The sequence below is a fragment of the Pyxicephalus adspersus genome, chromosome 2 (genome assembly GCF_032062135.1).
Source record: "Pyxicephalus adspersus chromosome 2, UCB_Pads_2.0, whole genome shotgun sequence".
Taxonomy (NCBI): Eukaryota; Metazoa; Chordata; class Amphibia; order Anura; family Pyxicephalidae; genus Pyxicephalus; species Pyxicephalus adspersus.
The window spans coordinates 102,593,616-102,617,871 of NC_092859.1; the positions used below are offsets into that span (position 1 = coordinate 102,593,616).

The 24,256-nt window shown below is 35.7% G+C and overlaps 1 protein-coding gene across 1 annotated transcript in view; it reads left to right on the forward strand.

Moving 5' to 3' along the window:
• LOC140322483 (chloride anion exchanger-like) overlaps positions 1-24,256 on the forward strand; it is a 44,676-nt gene that overhangs the window by 7,375 nt on the left and 13,045 nt on the right. The window contains 11 exon segments of the mRNA XM_072399043.1: positions 15,401-15,540; positions 17,293-17,403; positions 18,591-18,763; positions 18,859-19,023; positions 19,914-20,066; positions 20,320-20,402; positions 21,437-21,584; positions 21,679-21,792; positions 22,903-22,980; positions 23,551-23,646; positions 24,144-24,250. Coding sequence (XP_072255144.1) covers positions 15,401-15,540; positions 17,293-17,403; positions 18,591-18,763; positions 18,859-19,023; positions 19,914-20,066; positions 20,320-20,402; positions 21,437-21,584; positions 21,679-21,792; positions 22,903-22,980; positions 23,551-23,646; positions 24,144-24,250 — 1,368 coding nt within the window.

Below are 24,256 nucleotides of genomic sequence, written 5' to 3' on the forward strand. Positions count from 1 at the left end.
CCAGGCTTGCTCTGAGATACTCATCCATGGTCCCAGGCTTGCTCTGAGATACTCATCCATGGTTCCAGGCTTGCTCTGGGATAGTCATCCATGGTTCCAGGCTTGCTCTGGGATAGTCATCCATGGTCCAAGGCTTGCTCTGAGATACTCATCCATGGTCCCAGGCTTGCTCTGGCATAGGCATTCATGGTGCCATGCTTGCTGTGTATTAGTTATGCATGTTACCAGTCTGGTTCCTTAATACTCATGCTTGCTCCCAGGCTGGGAAATATATGCAAATAGAACTTAGTGCTCCACCTAGAAACTCAAAATAAAAATTAGACTTTTCTTCAGCTACTCTTTTATACTTGCAATCCAAAAAAAGGCAGATCAAACAAAGCTGTAATGCTTTTGGTGCCTTGCCAAATAGAATCTACAATAATTCTGCTAGACAGCCACAATGATCTTGCGGGATTGCTATATTTAATAAAGGCATGACATATTTCAATTCTCATTAAATACTAGGTACAACAAACATTTGACTTGGGTATATGTTTGATAATTGTGACACTTATGGGGTTTATATATTATGTATATCCCTAAGAAAATTGAAAGAAACTTAAGTAAACTATATCCACATGGTATGTTTCTATAGAGCAACAATAATGGAGTCAGCCTAGCTGAGTAAGTAATATGACACAGTGTTTTATGATTGTATATCAAAAGGTACAAAAGATTATTTTCTTGGGAAAAATCAATTTTTAAGATATATGTGAAACCAGCAGCGAAGTTTAGAAATTGTTTTATCAGAATAAATATTGCTTATTAGTATACTGTCAATGTATGACGCAGAGAAATGTCTAACAAGTATTTGTTGACTGTACAAGGTTCAGAGGAAGAAAAGACATTCATTTTTTTCACAGTTTAAATTTTTTTTTAAATAAGTATTAGCATACTGGAAAAAAATAAAACAACCATTAGTATAACAACTTGAACATAGATAGGAAAACAGGGGAATGGACATCAAAGGTAAGGTTCCAAACAAAGTATGGTTTTATAAAACAAATATACATAGATAAAATAAAGATCATACAAACAATGCAGGAGGGATTACAAGTACATTTATTTTAATTAAACAATTGTTTTTAATTTAAAAAATTTTTTGTTGGGGTCTGGTATTTGCCATGGGGGTGGCCTAAACTGTTAACCAAACGTTTTGTTTCCCATTGTTTGGAGTTAAGCTTGTGATTAACAAAAACAATTCAAGAAAAATATAATAAATAAAACAAGATTTAAAAAAGCTGAATGAAGGCTAATAAATACTAGTTAACAATAATAAAAAAAGGTTGCAGATAGTGACCGAGCAGAAAAAAAGAAAACAAGTAACGTGTAGATAGAGTCACGAAGTGTGAAAACTACTGAATCACGAGGGAAGTAGAATTCTACCTATGGTGATTTACAATATGTTATCTTTCACAAATGTAGACTTTGCAGATTTAAGTGGCACTGGTTTTGTTTTTGATAACCTGTTCTACTAATAATCGACTTTCCATGTGTAGGCAACAACAGACGAGGTAGTCAAAAATGCATTTTATAAACAGCTGAAGCAGAATTGAAGGCTTTGTATTATGGGGAATTAGAGGTCTGTAGGAGTTTCCAGATGGTAATAGAGTAAGATGTAGATTGAGAGAAAGATACCCAGGAGAATTCTGGTGCTGTAAAACAGGGAGGATACTGGGTAATTTGAAGGAACAGGGAGCTCACAAACATACAAGCTACTGCTTGTCTTACTCTTAAAAAACCTTGTTTTTTGTGGTATTGGAATAATTTGTTTGACCTCTGCAAGATTTATGTTGTAAAGTATTCCCTTTCATTGTCTTTTATCAACACAAATTTTCAAGGATCGGGAATACATTTAAATATTGATGATTGCTTGCTTTTGTCTTTAGCTTACTTTTATAAAACTGGTAAAGAATTAAAAAAAAAAGAAATTTTCAAACTACAAGCTAACAGTAGTAGCATAAAGCAAGTAATAGACTTGTGGTGGCGAGGGCACTTAGAGTATTGGAAGAACTTTTTACTGTAAAGTAAGAAGTATTTATTGACAAACTAGAGGCATCCCAGTGTAGACCTTGGTTGATGCAGGTCAGAATGTGCATAACTAAAGCATGTAAAAAAAAAACATGGCGTTGCACAGGTGAACAAAATCAAAACCAGGAGAACATATTGAACATTTCAAATGTATCATAAGCCTTTTAGGTCATGGAGATGCCAAAAGAATGAGAAACATTGCCTTGTGACCTTCTCCAAAATTCCTTCTGTATTGGCTACCAAAAGTCAAGTGCTGAAACTGCAGGGCTTTGTTTCTTTCCAAGTGCAAAATCCTCTAAGCCAAATCTGAACCCATCCAGAGATAAAATATGTGGTCTACCTTGCTCGCTATCTTTTCTGTGTCCTGTCCTATTGCAAAAAAGACTGTCCAGTGGGAAGCTTTGAACCATACCACCAAAGCCTTCAAGTCAAGTCCTGAACAAAGTCGGTAAACAAATCCCCTGACCAGGACCCTGCAATATGTCTACATGCTAAGATATCAATAGTACAATAGGAGCAGAAGAGGGAGTCTTTCATCCATTAAGAAACTCCTACCAGGATTACAAGTCTAGTGCTGAGTTATATGAAGCTCGTAAATGGCACACAATGCAGCCTAAGCAAAGCTAAGGAGAAACACTCAGCCCAACAGAGTGATATCTACAAGGAGGTGGAGGGGGATCCCCAGGAAGGCATGTTCACACTGCCATACCCAGGCCATGCCTCCTGGATCCTTTTTTCATAAGTATTGTTTTGTACCTTATTACTATTAAAAATTCAGTTAAAGCGAGTATAGGGAGACAGGATTTTAAAAAACAATTAATTAGCTAAAATACATGAAACATTAGGTAAAATACATGAAACGTCATTAGCATAGCAAAGCACAACTTGTCCTCAATGATTGCATTACTTTGCTAAAGACTTGTTCTAACACCATATTGTCAGACTATTTGTAATTATGTTTGAAGGTAGTTTTTAGTTATATTATTATGGGGCTAGAGCCACTGTGAGGTTCTCATTGCTGTCTGTATCCTTGTTGAGAAGATTTACTTGTATTTCCTGTCCCCAAGCCAACAGGAGAGGAAATTAACCCCGCCACACCTGTCGGAGTTGTCATAGGAAAAAGGTGTCTGACAAAAAACAATTGTTGCAGGGCTGTTTCACTACATTGTCTACAACTTAAAAAAGGTGTTCATATTAACACCAGATGTCCACAGTATCAAAGAATAACAATAGTCATAAACATGCCTAAACAATATTTTAAACCTATGCAGTTAGCTGCTGTCTCTTTTTTTTTATAACTATTTAAGTATGTTCACATGACATGTTCAACCTTATGACTTCATCAGATGGAGTGAAAGAAGTAAATATTTAAGTATGCCATTCAATACTGATCAAATGTCTGGGTTAAAAACTGGTTATTGTGAAACAGAATGTACACCTTTGACCTACTTACTTTCTAAGGTGATGTGTGCATACTATTTTAGAAGCAAATATTTTCTTTCCATAAAACAATTTGCATTTTATGTACCTTTCAAAAGTTTTACAGTTTCAGCCATATTTAGTTTCCAACATAAATACAAAGAGATAACATTATACTGCATGTAAGAATGTTTACACCTTATCACACAAGTCAGATGATTTTCTAACCAACAAGAACACATTTTACTAAACATAATATATAGGATTATCTCTAAAATTATATATTCTCCTCTATTTTTACTTGGTCTGAATATAGGCACTTTTCAAACTGTTAGAATAGCAGCTAGAAATTCTGAATCTACAATTAGTGCTTAATGAAGTCGATATTTACTTAACAACACAACACCGTTACTTAAGGAGCCTATACACATTACAGAACATTCATCTAATCCAATCTTGTATGGTTGGTGTAATAAGGTGGAAGTATATGTGAGACTACAAGTGTCAGGAAGGGTTAAAGAATGACATAAAATTAGGTGCTGCCTAATTAAAAGTTAGTACTTATCTTTATTGGATGTGTACAATGGTCCAAAACAGCAACTGTTCAAACAGCAGGATCACACGACTCGGGTTACCCCAGGGAGTGCCCATTTCCATATCATCCAACTGGGAAGAGTCAGACAGGAAGAATGTGGCATTTCTTTATGCGTATCTAGAAAATGTCAGCATCAGCACTCAATTCTATAATATCTGTAATAACAATTATACAATAAACCTACCTAATCAAATCATTATATGACCATTGCTAGCTCATTTTGGCCAAATCGCCTTGTTACATTATAAAAAAACATGTAATTGTTGGTATGGTAATTTATTTTGTATATTACCAGCTGCTTTCTTTCTCTTGAACTGTTGAGCATCAAGAGCTATAACTTTCTTCTTATTGGGTCCACCCAAACAAGTGTTGGAAAGAGGACACAAGATATTCACAAGGGCACAGACTAGACAGCTCCCACAAATCCACCTGTACATCCACAATATGTTTTTTCAGTATTCCATGTTTTTGTATTTACTTGCTAAAAAATACTAACTCTTGGGTATCCTTCTAGTGGGATCCTAACCATTCCTACTAGTTGGATCCTAGCAAAAAAAGCAAATTTAATACCACTCTTTTAAACTTTGCTTTTATAAGGGTTATTTTACTATGCATTTGCATTTGATTTCCTTTTACATATACATTTGCTTTGCACTTCATTGTAATAGCTAGGAATTTTGATTTATATCTTGTAGACCCCTCAACAGTTCTTATTAGAAATGAAAGAATCTGCTAGGGTTTGATTTACGGCCAACATGCCCTTCAAAGTTGAAACAACTAAACTCTTACCTGAACTGACTCATTAGGAGGGATTTTTTTTTAATTTATTCTGTTGTTTTTATGGAGTTATTAAACAAAAAAGAGGCCTAAACCTGGGCACAACCAGGAGGTGCCAAAAAAAATGAATGCACAGCAGGGAAAGAGTCTTTTCGTGCAGCTTTTAGGACAATAATAAAAAATACAAGTAATAAAGTACAATTTTGTGGAATCCATTAAATCTGTGCTTGGTAAATTACACAATCTTCACAGATCATGTACCGTAACTGATTTAATTGTTTAGAAGTAGCTCACATAAGCAGCATCTCAATCTGATTCATTTTAATTAATGCTTTTTCAGGAAGCATAACATGCATTGACCTCCGACTTCTCATCACACACCTGTCTAATGCCCAGGTCTTCGAAAGGCTGAGAAGTCTAAAGCTACGTACACACTTCCAATTATTATCGTTGGTAAACGAACGACAAACGATCCTGCACGATATCTGCGAACGATCGTATAGCACCGATCCTGTGATGCAATTATGTCTTCCAGGAGAGCCACACCTATGTCTAGAGAGGAGATGGAGGTTTTGGTGGAGGTCCTTGAGAAGAGTGATTATGATGACAGAAGGGGGCACTATAAATCCCAGAATGCAAGAAAAAAACGGATAATGGAGAAATTACAGAGGATGTTTGCGGCACAAATTTAATGTTGACCGTTCTAAAGATCAGTTGCAGAAAAGGTGGTCTGATCTGAAGAACAGAGAGAGGGACGTGCTGCATACGTTTGACAGAAACCGACGTATTGACAGAAAACGTAAGTAATAATTTTGTCACTTTGTGCAAGTAAATTTTTTTTTTAAAAGTTATGTAATTTTTTGCATTATTATTTTAAATTTATTTTCATTTTTTTTTTAAATTGTTTTGAAATCTTAAATTTTTTTTAATTATTTATGACAATTTTTGCATATGTTTATGCTTTTATGCATTAGGACCGCGTGCTCGGGAGGTAGAGGAGCAGCCGCAGGAGCGTCCGGAGGAGCCGGTAGAGACAGAAGGTAAAAAAAAAAACATATTTTTCCATATTCCATATTTTCCCATATTTTTCCATATTCCATATTTTCCCATATTTTTGCATATTCCATATTTTCCCATATTTTTCAATATTTTTCCATAGATTTTTCCATAGATAGGTAGATAAAAAAACCTATTTTTCCATATAGTTTCAAAATTTTTTTGATATTATTTTTATGGTTCGTCGTTCGTTCGTCGTTCATTTCCAACGATAAAAATTGGAAGTGTGTACGCAGCTTAATTCTTCAATGAGAAGCACATGGCTGGTTTTCCAGGCAAACAACTAAAATGTAACAGTATTACAATGTAAAGTTAATTTTGTTGCATGTGCAGTGTGTGTTTCAAAAATATATATTTATATATGTCAAACAGGTAATTTGATTTAAATTGAGATTCCAATCAGATTTTGACCCCTATGTTTGTCATTCTCCTTCTCAGATTCTAACCTTTCTCTCCAATAGCTTCCTTTTCAGATATTAATCTTCTAAGTCAGGATCCCTATATTAAAGGGCTTTCCATCCAAAAATGCTATATTTAAAGCCTGTCGAAGTAAGTCACCCCCTGATTTTTTATATGCCTCAGATGGTGTACCAACAAGCTCTGGTTGTCATATTTCCCAAATCTGTTCTATCTGCCTGGAACTTTTCTCATCTACAGTTGTGTGTTCTAGAACCTCATGTTGCATTCTTCATCATAAAAACATAAATAATAAATCCAGCAGTTATAGTGGGAACTCATAAAATCCATACCATATGTCTAGTCCTAAGAACTTATTCTCAAAGATCTCACTCACAACAGAGTGTCCTACAGATAACAAAATGTTGCAAGTGGTTTTACTCATCAACATCTAACAAAAATAGAAATATCAGTTTAGATATACCAAACATTTAATTAAAACATATTTTTGCATGTCTCAAACAAATTTTTTAAAGTAAACATTAAATAAATTAGTAAAATATACAATTAAAACATTTGTCCTAACAGTATGTCAGTCTCAGCATTTCCAACTGGGTTAGAAAATCAAAAAGAAAATCAAAAGTGCTATTGGCAAGGCTTACTGGTTTCTTAGGAACACCCTTGTATTAGGATATAGGTTGTTTCAACTATACCTTGAATATTATTTGCTCACATTTTTTAACCCTGCCCGTGATTGTAGTAGAAGCATACTATTCATACTGTGTGAAGGGTGAATGGTCATAAATCATTTCATTAAATTCCTTTGAAAATTTAGGTAAATATACAAGACTGACTAACAAGCAAACATGGCTGTAAAAATGTATAGATAAAAGTATGAATATACCAGCCTATGTGAGATGAGCAATGACAACCAAGATATAATTTTCGAGAAAATGCATTTATGCATTTCCATACCGAAAAAAGCAAACATATGTGTTGTAAACAAGTAACAATTTAAACACTTTACTAAACCATACTATTTGAAAAGCGACATTCCTAACCTAGAACTATTACATTTCAGATCCTATATTAATATGACCTAGTCACTATAATGTTTTTCAAATGTAACACAGTTATAGGGTTTTTGGAATAATTGGACAAATAAAATGTAATACATGTTACACTAGGGAACTAGGGCACAAATAAAACTAAAAAAAAAACTGGGCTGATTTTAGTTGAAATGTGCACAAACATTAGTTGCAGTCATGTAGACTGATATATTAATATATCTCCATCTAAAATTGCATTATTCTTTTTATTACAGTTAGCTTATGCAGTAAGTTGGCTTTTATTTATTTATTTTTAGCTGTTTGTGTCCTGTCGTGAAAATGACCCTTAAATTCTTTCCCAAGAAACGCAACAATAAGTATCGCCAAAAAGGTGAGAAATCACCTTCAAGACAGTTGTCATCATAACAGGTATCCCCAACCCCCTATTACTGTTTCAATGCCAATCACTTGGGCAAATAAAAAAGATCAGTCTTTCCTGTGGCTTTCCTATCTTTATACTCTATCCAAATCTAGTAAAACGCAAGAGTAGTAGTCACCATAGTAGTCAAAGTATAGTCACCAAATAGGCAAACCCATGGTCAAAATTTCTTAACCATTGGTGAAATAACAAACAAAAACTCTTGACTATGTGTGACTATCATAGCATATACTATATATATATTTAAATGATCACTAAATGATACTGAAGATTAATTTAAAACATTCTTGTGTTTTGTGTAATTACTACCGATTATACAGTTGCACTGACATTTGCTTTTAAAATATTTTATATTTAATATATTAGATTCAGTTAGTCGGACTTCCCTTGTTACAAAAATAAGGGCTGACTCCACAGCAAGGCACAAAGCCAAGCAAATAAATATATAGCTGTGTGTTGGATAGTATAGAGATAAAGAAGGTGATATATTTCCTCCAGGATTCCCGGGAATTGTAAGAATCCATGGATCTCCTGAATCCTCCAATTATGGTGTAAACACAGCTTGATATGCTAATAGTATAAAAATTTTGTGTGGTATGCATGTCAACATGACTGAGTCAACTTATCTTTATATATCACAGACAGGGCCAGATTTCTGGCTAGACTACTTATACCATGGCCTATAGTGTGATAGCTGATGGGGCGGCATCTAGCCTCCATGCCAGGCTTGGACTGGCAAGCCACAGGACCTTGGGATCTTCCAGTGGGCCCCTGCTGCATTGAATGAATGTTCCTTTACTCTGATAAGAAACTTTTTTTTGATTAAGCCGCCATCTGCACTTGTTGGGCGGAGTGATCTCTTGTCCTGAAGTTGTATCAGTGGTCACAATAACCCCCCAGTTGTGGTTAATATTGTAGTCATTGACACCACTTGGGGAGGGGGGCTATGGGGGTAATTTCTGCCACCAATTATTTACTCCCACTGACACCATTCCCAGGAAGGGGGGCTAATATGCTGCCAATGACACTGCACCTGGTGGATTATTATTGAGGCCATGGACACTCCAGAGGGGTTTAAATTTCTATAACTGACACTGCTCCTGGGTAGTAACATTGCTGCTTCTGACAATCTGACTGTTTATGGGGTATACATGTAAGTGCATTTACTGATACAATAATTTAACAAAATATTTCTTCAAGCTAATGCTGATGACAAGGCAGCTGACCAGGTGGAGTAAAAATATAAATCTGTCCATGATCATAGATTCCTATATATATATGTATATATATATATATATATATATATATTAGTAATAATATTCCAAAGTTTGTAAAACTGCCCATTGTTGTTTAACATTTTAAGTGATCATATTCACATTCAACAGTAGTAAAGCAAGTTCACTTTCATAATGAATTATTAGTTATCTTGGCAAATAAGGGGCAGCAAAATGAAAATTCACTTTACAAAAAATGTCTAGTCAGGTGCATTAAACAAATTTTGTTGATGTCAATTAGCCAGTCACATGTAAGCAATAATCCTGTTTTTTTCAGATTTTCTTTCACGTGAATAAATATTATTTGTGTCACCTTATTTTCTAAGATAAGTGAAAATTCATTTTGAAAGTGATTGTGTGCTATTCTTTTGGAGGTGGGTGTGTTAAAGGCTTCATTTGGCTTTTTGAAAAATAAAGCAGCTTAAATACAGCATTCAAACACATTTGAAAAGTTACAATAAAATTGAAAAGTTATATTTTTACTTGCTTAGGGGTCCAGTCATTCCACTCTGGTTATTCAACTCTTTATTGCAGATAGCAGATCTGCTGTAATAACCAGCTGAATGTGTACATGCTTTGACCTATATGAAATACTCTTCTTTGTCTTGAGTTGCTTTGAAAGATTACATGGTAAAGTTACCATATCTCCCTTATAAGTGACACATACTGCTAACTGGAAGTCAATATTAGTAAACTTTGCAGCTGTGTTTGTGATTTTACTATTAGAATTAAATTACATTTTCATAAGGCAGTTATGCTATTTTTTTCCAGGCTGTGTGTATGTACAAATTATACCTAGACAGACTTATATCTTGATGGGAGAAATGTAATAATAAAAAGTAGTTAGAAAATATTAAATGTGTATGAATATATCAAAGAATTGAGTTTATGTTTTTTCCACATTTAAATACGGCAGTGAATATAATAGGCCAATAGCATAGACTTACTTAAGCTATATGCCTATAAATACGACACATTATGGGAGATTAAAAAAACACCATATCATTTTCAAATTAATTCTTTTTGATCAGAACTTTGTGAACTCAAAGATCAACAGTAGCTAGACTTTTTGTATGGTAAAAAGATAAAGTTAATCATTACTCCCGACAAAGTATGGCAACGCCTCCAACAATATATGAAATACTATTTGATAAAAAAACATTCATTTCCTGGGACTTCTGTTATAAAGACTGGTAAGTTACCAAGAAAGGTAAGGAAATGCTTCAGTAAATGCACCTATAAATAGTGTATGTTAAATATGTAAGTAGGGTATAAGGAATTTTTAAATAATTTATATTTCTTTAAATGTATCATTGGCATATCTTTATGAACTACTGTATATATGTTTATTATATAATAATAGGACATCTAGTATATATTTAGTGCACAGAATTATGTTTTAATAAGTCATCCCCTGTTTTATTAATTGAAAAGGAATACAACAGAAATACAACTGGAATTGCAAGAGTAAGTAATTCAAAAATCAATATTCACAAGGAGGAAGAAGCCAGAGAAGTTTAGCTAAGGACATTTGAATAAAATTGAAAAAGCCACATGTTTTTCATGGATTTGAGGGTTATATTATATTCGCATGACTCCAGGGGCTATGTAAGTCCCCTCCAACTAACAGCGAATCAATTTGTTTATTTTGCTCAAAAAATACAGACAATAAAAATTGTTTAATTTAGTGCATACAAAACAGGAACAAAATAATCCATTATGAGGAGTGTAATGCAAGATATAAAAGAGTGGTAGCCTATTACAATGGTACAGATGAAAACAAATGGAATACTATGTTTTTGGGTTGTAAATGATAACCCACACTTAGGCTAGGTAAACACGTGCAATAATTATCATTTGAAAACGAAAAATCAACGATTATTCCCCATTATTTTCAATGATCGTATTATGCACAATTCTGTACATGCTGTAACGCTGCGATCATTCAAATATAATCCACCAATAATGTGCACACTAGATACGATCGTTTGAACGATCATTCAAACTTCAAATGATGCAGGAAGTGACATGTACAGGAAAAAGTGTATCACAGAACAATCCATCACTGAACGACTTTACACATAATAGATTACGAACGATCCTCGCCTAATCAGATCCGCAGGAACGGTCGTTCATTTCCAGTGAGATTCCTCGTTTCTCAGTGTCATTCACCAGTCGTTGTGCACTTTTTTTGTTAACAATTATTTAATGATCTGTCGTGGATTATTTGTTTCCAACAACAATTATTGCACGTGTGTACGCAGCCTTAGTGGTTTTAGGAAAGATCAGGAGTTCCAGCCTCTTCTACACAAAGTTTAGGAACTTCAAGAGATACTGTATTCCATGAACCTACTCTCCTAGCATATTGAAAAACACCACGTTTAAGATTTTAAGTCTGCATGAAGAGGAAATATAAATCGTGTGCATATATTCACAGCACCAACAGGAATTATAGCAGAAACACAGAATGCAGGGTACTTATTGTTGCAAATCCTCAAACTTGATACACCTCATAATATGTGCAAAGTGTCTTATTAGACTCAGTTGGAGAGAATGTCAAACAATTTTCAAGCAAACAACCATCGCAGATCCACAATTACCAGCAAAGGGAATATTCTTATAGCAACCTATTTCAGAAGCCCCAGGCTGCATCACAACAATATCAGCATTAGGGTAGTGTTAGGAAACTTCAAATCACAGAGGGAATACTGAATTTACATTCCAATCTAAAGAGGGACAGAAATTAATTTAATCAAAGATACAGTATATGGGGACTTTCAAAGAACTCTCATTCATAGGCTGAATATACATGTTGAATTTTTGTTGTTGGAAACAATCTTTTGTGATCGTTTCCTGGGACAAGAGTTACAGTTGAACAAATGAGCATTGTACACAGTGCCGTTGTGTTCTATGGAGAGGGGAGGGAGAGAACAACTGGTCAGCACCCTGCTGTGCTCTTCTCTATTGACTTGTACTGTGGTGATTCTCTATCGGCTCCTCATGGATCCACCAGGACAGATCCATGAACAATGTTGGGTGACATGCACATGTCACATTCTTGCCCAAGAGGAGTCTGACCGTTTGTATCCAGCAAGAATGATCTCAAATGTCTACATTCCTTACTTCTTATCTCTTAGTTAATTGGACCAGTAAGTACTAATTAGATGTGTGCATAAAAATAGCTGTATTTCACTGATGGCTGTATTTAATCACTTCTCTAGTATAGGGACATTTTAAATGGATTTTTATTTGAGGTGACGATTGCTCATGGACTTTTATATCTAGGTTAACTTACCCAACAACACTCAGAATCTCTTTAGCTAAGCCTTTCCCATATTAAATGTTACTATTCAAGTGTGGTAATTAGCTATTTTAAATAATCTTAATAGAGAAAATATTAGTTTAAATCAGTGTGGACTAAAATGGACTAAAAGGGCAGTTTTAACATCCACATCCCCAACTGTACAATATGCACATACCACATGATATGCATGATATACACATTGTATAAAAAGAGCCAGCTTTCCCAATAGAGAGATGCGAGGACACCTTTTTTTATCACCATGTAATTTCAGCCCTATGGGGTTAGGCCTTTTTCTCCTGAGGAAGCAGTAATATGATACTCATTAAACTCAAATTTTGGACTGAAATTGCCCTGCTTGAATAACCTATGTCACTTTCACTTATTGGAAACAGAAATGGAACATATAATTAATATTGTTTGGGGTCTTTTTAGGTCCCATTACTTGGATGAACATGTTTGGCAAGCTTTAATGTAAATGAAAAAATACGTATTATTGTTTTGGCTTTCTTTTATACTGAATTGAGTAAATAAACATCTGTGTGTTTTTATCAGTGTTAGTTTTGCATTGTATTATACTAATTGGAGCCAAAATAAAATTTCTTTGTGAAAAGTATTTCTAACCCTTTTATGCTGTTTCAAAATGTGTGTACATTTTTTAGTTTTGATCAAAGCAGAGAAGGGTTAAACTCCTAAAGTTCCTTAAATTCCTGTCCTAAAGATGTGATAAGATTTGTGTCCTAAATGTGATAAAATATCTCCAAAGTGAACAATGTTTTATGTTCAGGGAATTATAGGATCAAATGTGCCCACTGGAAGATTTTTTATTAGATCTTGCTCTGATGACAACGTAAATGTTTGGAATTCACCCTACTTTTTGTCTCACCTACAATGGTCACAAGGGCAACTAAAGGTTTTATTTCTACCCACTGGACATACGAGGGGGTGCTCAGAAGTTCCTGGCTTTGCCGAGAAAGAAGAGAGCCAGAGTTATGAAATAACACATTTACATTGGACGTGTGCTCAGGTGCATTCTCTTGCAAAAAAAGGATCCCCTTGGTTAACTTTTTACAACATTTCGTCTTAATTGCCTCCTTCAGCTGGTCCAAGAGGTTAGCATAATACTGTCCGGTGATACTAGAGCCCTGAGGTAGATAGTCCACCAACAGAATACCGTCTTTGTCCCAGAAAACGGACCCCATGACTTTTTTGGCCGATTTCTGGGTTCGGAGTGTCTACGGCCGTGGGGACCTGCTGTGGCGCCATTCCTTTGACTATTCCTTGGTTTCAGGATCATAGATGTGGAGCCAGGTTTCATCCTCAGTCACTAACCTAGCCAAAATGTCCTGTGCAGCTTTAAAATGGGCTGGAGGCTTTGGAGGCTTAAACTCATTACTTCTTCTGATCACTGTTCAAATATTTCGGCACTCACTTCGCTGAAAGCTTGCGCATGTCTAGGATAATAGTGATAACAAACCCAACATACTCCCATGAGATGGCAAGTATCTGGGCCATCTTTTTTGTGGATATTTGCTGGTCCTCAATAATCAGCTCATGGAAAGCATAGCAGGTTGCCAGGTCAGTTAAGATTGGGGGGCGCCCGCTGCAGGGCTCAGCTTCAACGATGAAATGCCCAGTCTTGAAATGAGATATCCAGGTTTTGACAGTGCTGTAGGAAGGACACTTCTCCCCCAGTATTTGTGACATCTCAGTGGTAATGTCCCCTGCTGACTTTTCCTGGAGAAACAAAAACTTCATGACGGCCCGTAACTCCAACAACGTGAAACTTGCTTGTGCCTCTGCTATCACAGCTTCTCGCTAAAAGAATCACAAAGACCTGACATTTGCACAGGTACATATTAAGATATTAGGCTGTAATATGCCCCCACACTAATTTTTCTATTTCACTCGAAAGGGGCCAAAGCCAAGAACTTCTCAGCACCCCCTTATCAGCACCCCAGAATTACAGGACAGTCCAAGCCTTACCTACTTTATTTAAATATGTAAAAAATAAAAATCTTTAAAAGATCTTTTATACACTTTAACATTATATTTCTTCTTTATCAAAGATCTAAAAAATGAACAACATACGGAACTTCATGGATAGGATCAATCCACTGAATACATTTAGAAAGGGAAATGCCAACTCTACAAAGGAAGCGCCAGTTGAAAAAGTGAAGATTCCTTTGGAGAATAAATACTTGGTTGCCAGACCCATCTATTCAGACGATGTCTTTCATGAACAGAATGAAAAAGTAGACAGACATCATACCACAATATTGGACCATTTAAAGAGGACATGTGGGCATGTAACATTTGATTACACTCAAAAAAAGAAGCTCTATCTACTGGAAGCATGATCTGCATTCCAATGCACCTTTCCTATCACACTGGCATGGCAGTGCACTGTAACCCACAGCAACATACTACCATGCACTGTGTGTGAGTGTGTATGTGCACATCTTTGGTTTGTTTTAGGGCATTAGGAGCTGTAAGCTGTGGGTATAGTAATTTTAGTAGGGATTCCCTGATGTCCTGAAAGTTATTTCAAGGGTTTCCCATGTTAAAAAGGTTGAGAAACACTGATGTAGACTAACCTTGCCTTGATTGTTTTCTGAAAATAATAACTACCAGTTTTTCATGCTGACCATTATGTTTCTGTTTTTCTGAGAAACAAACATGCAAAAAGAATATTCACCCCCTAAATACTTGTTCTGGCCTATACAGTAACCAACACAGGGTTTTGAGACTAGATGCATCAATAAGACAACTAAACTAGAAAGAAGTGACAGAAAAGAGAGTGGTCACCTGTGGCAGCCTATAAAGTTCATTTAAAGAGCAAACATTATTCCATTTTTGCCCTGGCACCAGTCAGTGTAAAATAAATGTCAGATTTGTTCATGACAGATTTCTTTTAAACCTAAACTGGTACTTCTTGATCTGTGATATGCTGTGTAAATGTTAAGGTTGTCAAACGAAAACACATGTAACCAATATTTAATTTTCTGTTGTCCTTACATACAGGTGTTCAGCTCAGAAAGCAAAGCGAATTGCATTTACTTTCTTCCCAGTTATATCCTGGCTTCCATCATATGCAATGAAGGAATGGATTCTCAGTGACATTGTTTCTGGGGTCACAACAGGACTTGTTTCTGTTTTGCAAGGTTTGTTATTTTCATACTATAAAACACCATGTCTTTTATTTCAGTAATACAAATGGCAATGGCTATACAACATCAAAAACAACACTCAGTAACTTATTTCCATAAAGCAAAGCAGACAAGGTAACTGCTTCAAATAAATCTGTGTATAAACGGGACTTGAAATGTTTTATTGCAAATGACAGAGAGCTCATTGTCCCCACATTATCCACATCCCTTGCCATTAGCCTGCAGGTAAATATATCAGCTAGCTGAGCAGCTTTGCTGCTTGCATTGAAGTCAAGATATGAAGTGCAGTGCAATGAGAACCCTAAAACCATGGAGCAGATAGAACCTAAATCACTAAATTCCATGCCACTCCACGCAGACACAGACTGCAGCCTGCATTTATAACAAGTCATTTGGAGAAATGTTGGCATTAATTATGGGCAAGAATGTTGACAGGCTCATGTATGTTATATTTGCATCCAATATGAAAGAATCGTGTTTGGAATTGTATATGTGTTGCAGTAATGTGTTATAATCTGTTGTTTTGATGTAAAATTATATATCAGTTAGTAAATGTGTACATGGGAAAGATGCCAAATCATCTGTAACCGTATATATTATTAATTATAAACAGGATTTATAAAGCGCCAACATATTACGCAGCGCTATACACCAAACTACAGCAATTTGACTTGTGGCAATATCCCATGTCAATAAAGTTTCAGCTTAAAGTGGAACTCAGTCTGCCCAACTCACCTATTCATGTTCCAGGGTGTGGCCACTGCCACATTTCTTCTATTCTTCCTGCTACTAACCATCTTTGCCCATCTTGATTGGCTGTGCCGGGATGACCTAACTCCCAGGTCATTCCCATTCATCCCAGCACATGCAGGAGAAGCCGGGATTGCCGTAATTCCCTAGCAAACAAAAGTGATCCTGTGCATGCACAGCTCAGCTTTGACACCAGAAACCCGGAGTGATGAGGCAGGTAAGACACATTATTGCAGAAGGGACATCCCCTGTCTCTTTCTGCAGCAAAGACCGACCTTATCATGCAAACTTAAAAGTGGAACTTTAGTTCCACTTTAAAAGATCTAATAAACCCTAAATAGATATTTGTATTGTATAGTTGTTGGGAAGTTTAGTCACATGCTGATTTCTCATACCTTTTGGACAGTGCAATGTAAAAATATCTTAACAAGAAACCACAGTTCTGTCCCACTGTCAGGGGGACAACCGTGATCCACTGTGCTCACACACTGTAGATGTTATTCAAATACCTGGGTATTTCAGAGTATTTAGAAGGTGTTACTTATTTGGATTTGTGACACGCATGCAAATTAAAGAGCCACATGGTTTCGGAGAACAAAGTGAATACAACCTAACAGTGACTAATTAAAAATCATTCCAGGAAGGAAATGTCCTTAACATTTTGTCTCACTCCAAGGACAACAAAATTGCCAATGAAACTTTTAAACAATGCTCTGGTTTAAATAAAACAAACTAACCAGGGGGCCTTTTCTTAAGTTGTGCCTCTTTCCTGTAAGAAACTTACCTATAATTGTTTTGGGAGTGTGTTCTGAGCAGGTAAAAGTTCATAAAGGAAAACACTACAGTACTTTTGGGATCTATTGGCTTTATACAGCACAGTGGTCTGAAGTAGGAAACAGTAAACCTAAAAATAGCAACATATTCTAACTACATGAAAGCAGTGGTTATTAGTTTGTGGTCATTTTTGCATAAAATGTAACTATCTGCTTTATTCAGGCTTGGCGTTTGCTCTGCTGACAAACGTACCCCCGGGATATGGACTATATGCAGCGTTTTTCCCAGTTGTGGTTTACTTCTTCTTTGGAACATCTAGACACCTTTCTGCTGGTGAGCATTATTTAACTGTTTAGATCTAGTAATAATATATCTGCTCCTGTAATATCATAGTTTATTAGTGTACTGTAAAGCTGTCCTGATTAACACAACACTTAACTTTGCTAGCATTTAAGGCAGGGGTCCCCAACCCCCGGTCCTAGTGCGCACTAGTGGCCCTCGGTTGTCTGACAAGTGGGCCACAGCTCAGGCCAATGCACCCCCAAGCGGAGTCAGGAGAAGTACCCCGATGGGGGGTGCACCTGCCAGAGCCACGGACCATGTCCCTTGTACAGAACCCTGGCTCAGGGCGGTGGGCAGGTTGTGTCTTTGCACAGGACCCTCCCACTCTCCCATCGCAGGCCTAGACCAGCAGTGGGAGAGTGGGTGGGTTCTGGCATCATGACCTCACTCTGGAGGAAGTTTCTTCCCCTTTAAGTGACACAAGGCTCCTCCGCACTTGCACGGTCCACAGCCAGTAGAAAAGGCTAGCGACCACTGATTTAAGCAATATAATACATAGGCATTTTGTAGCTTTTTATGTGATTACACTAATAATATCACCCTAATTCTTTTGAAACTCATTTTATTGGCCTGCTTACATGGGCATTTTAGGTGTATATTACCCAAAACAAAAAATACATATTTCTGCTACACAGTCCTTAGACGTAGTGTTTGCAGCTGAATGTGCTGCCAATTGCAGAGCACTACACACAACCATTTTTAAAGTGCAGCTACATGTTTTGGCAATGCATTCCTATGGTGTGCTATTAACAATGAATGCCATCCAGCGCACCAAAGTATTACAACACACTAATATTAATGAGACATGAGACAGGAGGGCAGAATTTAATTTAAAAATATTAAACATTTTAAAGTAAAGCTAAGATCAGGAACATAGGGGCATGATGTTAAACTAGCAGAAGATAAGTTTGAAGCTAAGAAAAGATTCTAGCAAAAGTGTAGTTGATTCTTGTTTCAGATTCTGGCAGGGAGTCACTTGTCATGTTAAAAAAGTTGAAAATATTGCAAAAAAACATAATTAAAGGGAATCATCATGAATTGATGTGTGGAGTAATCTTACATGCCTTAGACATAAACTTTGCATTAAAATATTTTAGAAGATAACTCAACAGTAATATTGGAAAGACAAAGGGAAGCTGATTTCCAAATACCCTAAATCCTAGATGTTTTCTTTGTAGGACCCTTTCCTGTTACATGCCTAATGATTGGGTCAGTGGTGACAAATCTCGTACCTGGTGCATCCACAAGTCCCGGAAATGTTACTGCAGGCAACAGCACAGAAGAAGCCTATATAAATGAACAAAAAGTTATGGTGGCAGCATCTTTAACATTTCTGGTTGGAATAGTGCAGGTCAGTTTTTTTGCACTCTTATAAAGTTCAGATTTTGCTAATATAATTATAACTAATTTTTGTTAACTAAACTTTTTTTTTTATCCTTTCTGTAGTTGATTTTGGGCTTTTTGCAATTTGGTTTTATTGTTATATATTTATCAGAGCCATTAATTAATGGATTTACAACTGCTGCAGCCATTGAAGTTGTGATATCCCAGCTAAAATATGTTTTCGGATTAACTATTCCTGCATTTAATGGACCCCTTGCTAATTTTAGAGTAAGTATTATTTGTATTCTGGCATTCAAGTAACAGCATTTATGAAGGAATTGAAAAATACACATATGGCAAATGGAGATAATGGAATTTTTGAAAGTTCAGATTTTTTTTTCATACTTACCTCCACACACAGGCAGCCGACCTCTTGCAGCACTGAAAACATCTGGCACAGTTCCAGGCAGCCGGCAGCAGGGACGTCTCAACGTGTATTTAGTTTAGCAAGCAATACCTAACAGCTATTTCTGCAGAACAGCGCCTGGAAAACATTAGTGGCCAAAAATTATACTGCAGTCCCTGTATTGAAAATGCGATCTGAAATTCATGCTGGGAAACTTAAGGATTCGGATTATCAATGGCCGGATTTTCAATTATCAATCTGTAATTGCTTTAATTTTCTGAAATTTCAGAATTTTGAAAAGCATTGGAATCAATAAGGAATACAGAATAATAGAATTTTTTGGGACTGGGGTAATGGAATTTAAATCAGTTTACTTAACGTGGATCTGTGCTTGTGCCAAAATGCTCCTTCATTAGCCGTTAACCCCATCAAAACTGATGAGACAGTTTTTAATAATGAAATACTGAAAATAAATTTCATTAACTAAACTTCTCTACATATACCCTGCACAAAAAATATACTTTTAGGGAAAAAGAGATCTAAACAGCTCAATGTGCACCAACAAATTCATATAAAATGCAATCATTTGGGAATCAACATCAACAAAACACTGTCAATACTTGCTGAATGTAATTTGTTAGTATATACAAATGAATGTAGTTATAAATATTTAATGTCTTAATAGAAATAGTAATATGTGCATTAATGTTTCCATTTTTGTTCAGTTTAATTTTAAAGTATTTCTACATATTTTTTTTATTTTGTGTTGTAGGTGCTTCTTGCCATTTTTTATAATTTACGAATTACAAATATTGCTTCTCTTATTATATCCATCATTGTACTGGTTTTAGTTTACATTGTAAAAGAAATCAACGATCGGTTCAAAGCAAAATTGCCTGTCCCTGTTCCGATTGAGATCATACTGGTGAGTATAAGGTTACCCTGTTGATTTACAATTCATTTTGCTTGGTAAAACAGCTCTAGTATGTGTATTTCATTTTTTAATTTAGCTATTTGCCTGAAGTTAAGCTACATAACCCATGCACGCTTCCTTTAAATGGTAAACTTTACATGAGTGGCCAAATATATGTTCAGAAATATGTTCTTTTCTGGTTTCTTCTGGGCATGTTGTATGGTGTCTTCATATAAAATATGTCATAGATACTTTTATTTTTCAGACAATAATTGCTACTGGGATTTCTTATGCATTTGATTTCCAACACAGATATGGTGTACAAATTGTAGGAACAATTCAGAGAGGGTAAGAATAAATTCCATGTACTGCTATTTTATTAGTGAAAAAGCATGGTAATACCATGTGCAAAGGACCAGCATAATCTACAAGTTAGCTTTATGTTGCTGTGCTATATATGTTTAGGTGTACAGCATAATATGAATATACAATGTAATATGTTATTTATAGTGACTGCCTAGTTTTAGGAAGGGTATGAATAATGAAAAACATGAACAGATCTTGGTGTAACTAATGTATGAAAAAATATTGCATTCACAACATATGAGATAAAAAAATGAATTGCCAACAAAACTATAGAGCGCAAACAATTATGCTACAGTTATACAAATGGATGATACTAGCAGTAAAGAAGTGTATACCATGATAGATCCATACTTTTCTTTAGAGTCTATAAAAAATGCCAAAATTTTGAACTACCTTTAGTGAAGATAAATTCAGTTTCAAGCAACATCGCTCAGTGTTTGTTTGCATTTATTTTTGCGGAAAACATGCTGCTACTGGCCACCACCACTAGAGGGGGCTGTGAGGAGACAAAAGATCTATTATGCATTGATTTGAATGGTCAACCTGTTTTCTGGGAGTGGCAGGATGTACTTAATCTATAGGATCTATCACCACATTTTCAACATTATATAAAAGTGTGGCTAACTATAGACGGTTAAATTTTCTTTTAGGTGTTTAAATTTTTTGGGGAAGAACCCTTCTATCCTTACCACTGCTGCAGTAAAGAGTGAGAAAAAAGGAAACCAGCAGCCTCCTGGGATACATATGTCTGTTTACGTATATTTGATTACAGAAAGGACATTGCTTATCTCTTCTGCACTAAAAAATTGGCCTGTTCACAATTTTTCCTTGTGGAACTATAATTCCATTTTAATGCCAGGTTGCAGGTAGTAATGGTGGAAACAGGGCAAATGTTTGGAAAAAGCAAGTACAGATTTATATTAGGGTTCGTAAAACCCTATTCAATACAATAACTTGTGTTATTTTGTTGTTGTTTTTTCCGTTTATACAAACTTAAATAATTCAATTCTCAACAGTTTCCAACCTCCTGTTGCCCCAAGTACAGATGTTTTCCAAGCCAGCATAGCCAGTTCCATCTCTATTGCTATTGTTGGTTTTGCGGTGGCTTTTTCTGTGGCTCAAGTATATGCAGTAAAGCACAACTATACCATTGATGGTAACCAAGTAAGTTACAACTTCATATATTCAGTTACTTTTCAAATTAAGTCCTATTACAGTGTTTATTTAACTAATAAACAAAATACATGTTCTGTTTCAGGAACTAATAGCATTTGGACTGTGTAATGTAGTATGTGGTGCATTTAAAGGCTTTGTAGCAAGCACCTCATTGGCCAGGTCTTCAGTGCAAGAGAGTTCCGGAGGTAAAACGCAGGTATAAACCCTTAATCCTAAACATTTAAACTTACACATATCAAGTATAGAACTGGCATGGCATAGTGTGCCATGTGCATCCTATATTCCATTCTATACTTACATATCTCATAACCATCATTCATAACATGATCCATTGGTATGAATTCATACAATTGCATTTATTCATTCACTCAATCACACTGTTATATTTATCCTAAAAGCAAGGTTTTGTACAATATGTATATAAATATAACCTTTAGGGATATTTACGATTCATGGTCTAAAACAGCGTGTTTAGCTGCTCCAGTAACAGTAATCCACACCTCCGGTTAACACATTTGCTTTTATTGTCTTTGTGTTGGCAGGGCCAGTTTGGTTCTCCCTCCAGAAAAGGAAAAGCAACCACGTGGGCAAAAGCATCTAGTTGCTTCCAGAAACCATGCCCCAACCCCCTGTATTGCAATTGCAATACACCCATGTGCAAACACTTGCATAAAATGGTTCCCGATCGCTCCACATGGATTAATAGAAGTGTTTTGGAATGTGGTTGAGCATTTGGTATATCTCTGTAGTTTACTGCAAGTCTGAAGGAAGCCTTAGGAATAAATATCTGTACTCCATGAAAGAACCATTGTACATTCAGTGTAAATACCAACCCTCCAAATAACTGAATATAGTGACCAGATACAATTCTACAATTTTTACTCAATTACAATAGGCTGTACTAAAACTGCTAATACTGATTCTAAATTCTCAAATTCTACAATTTTAACTCAATTACAATAGGCTGTACTAAAACTGCTAATACTGATTCTAAATTCTCAAATTCTACAATTTTAACTCAATTACAATAGGCTGTACTAAAACTGCCTAATTTCTTCTACTGTTCACCAACATGTATCATCTGCACGAATACAAAATTATAAAGAGTTTTCTATATTATTTAAAACTGTTAAAGGCACTAACATGGTTTTGTATGTGGCAGATCACTTTAAAGGCTCCATTTACACATGTAATCTTGGATTATATAGCTGTACATTCTGTTTATGTATCATTAAAAAACACTTAAAAATCATGTACAGTCTGGTCAAACAAATCATATCCTTCAGTTATATTACTATTTTTACAGGTTGCTGGGATACTATCAGGCGTTATCATTTTGATAGTAACACTAGCCCTTGGGTATCTTTTAGAACCGCTGCCAAAGGTAATGTGAATTTTTCTCCTTATTTCAGACAAGTAAAACACCGTAATTGAAAATATTTTAAGGTATCATGTATACTTTTAAAAGTGATTTTTCTAAAGGTATATATATGTGATGATTTTAACTCTAGTGAACTCTTTCAGTAAGAGGCCTTCAACCCTACTAGACAGACTTTGTCTGGGGAACAGTTCATAGTTCATCTAATAATCCTTTCCTGTTTATAGCTAGATATGCTCCTCTCCAACTAGGTTCATGTAAAAAATAAAAATTATAGCAATACACTATAACTTTCCATTCAGAGCTAAGTGGTATGTGTTGATGTATTTGTATAAATTATTGTTCTGCATTATAGTGAAAGAATAATGAGTCAAAAGTTCACTAGTTCACAGAAAAATAAGGCATATGGAGATTTTTTTGGGCATAGATTAATGTGTCTCACAATATAAGATCAATGGATAGATGGTATTGGTATTATTACCAATTAATGTATTGAGAAAATATTGTCTCAGTCAAGAAAACATAGTTACAGATTTACAAGTAAATCATGTATTTTAATACTTTACTTTATTGTAGGCTGTTCTCTCTGCTATTATCATCATAAATCTGAAAGGAATGTTGATGAAATTTAATGAAATACCTATACTGTACAAGAGGGATAAGTATGATTTGGTAAGTAGTCCTTTGTGTCATTGCTGATCTCCAGGAATCTTCCTACTCATTGTTTTTAATTTTTCTTAATAAATACTCACTGTCAAATCAACAAATAATATTACACAGTATTTATATAGCACCATCATATTATGCAGCGCTGTACAAAGTCCATAGTTGTGTCACTAACTGTCCCTCAAAGGAGCTCACAATCTAATGTCCCTACCATTGTCATATGTCATCAATGTAGTCTAGGGTCAATGATGGGGGGGGAAGCCAATAACCTCACTGCATGTTTTTGGGATGTGGGAGGAAACCCTGCAAACTTCATGCAGATAGTGTCCCGGCTGAGATTCGAACCTAGGACCCAGCGCTGTAAAGTCAGGATTGCTAACTCCTGAGCCACCATGCTGCAACTATAACAATTATTACAGACTGCTATTTGGTCAATTTAAATGGTCAGGTAACATAGAAATAAATATTTTTGAGTACGTATTAACCATAGTATTTCTTTACAGGTTGTGTGGGTGGTAACATTTTGTGCTTCGGTCATTCTTGGCTTGGACCTTGGGCTTGCAGTGGGTGTTGGAATTGAGCTACTGACAGTGGTGTTCCGTGTGCAGTTGTAAGT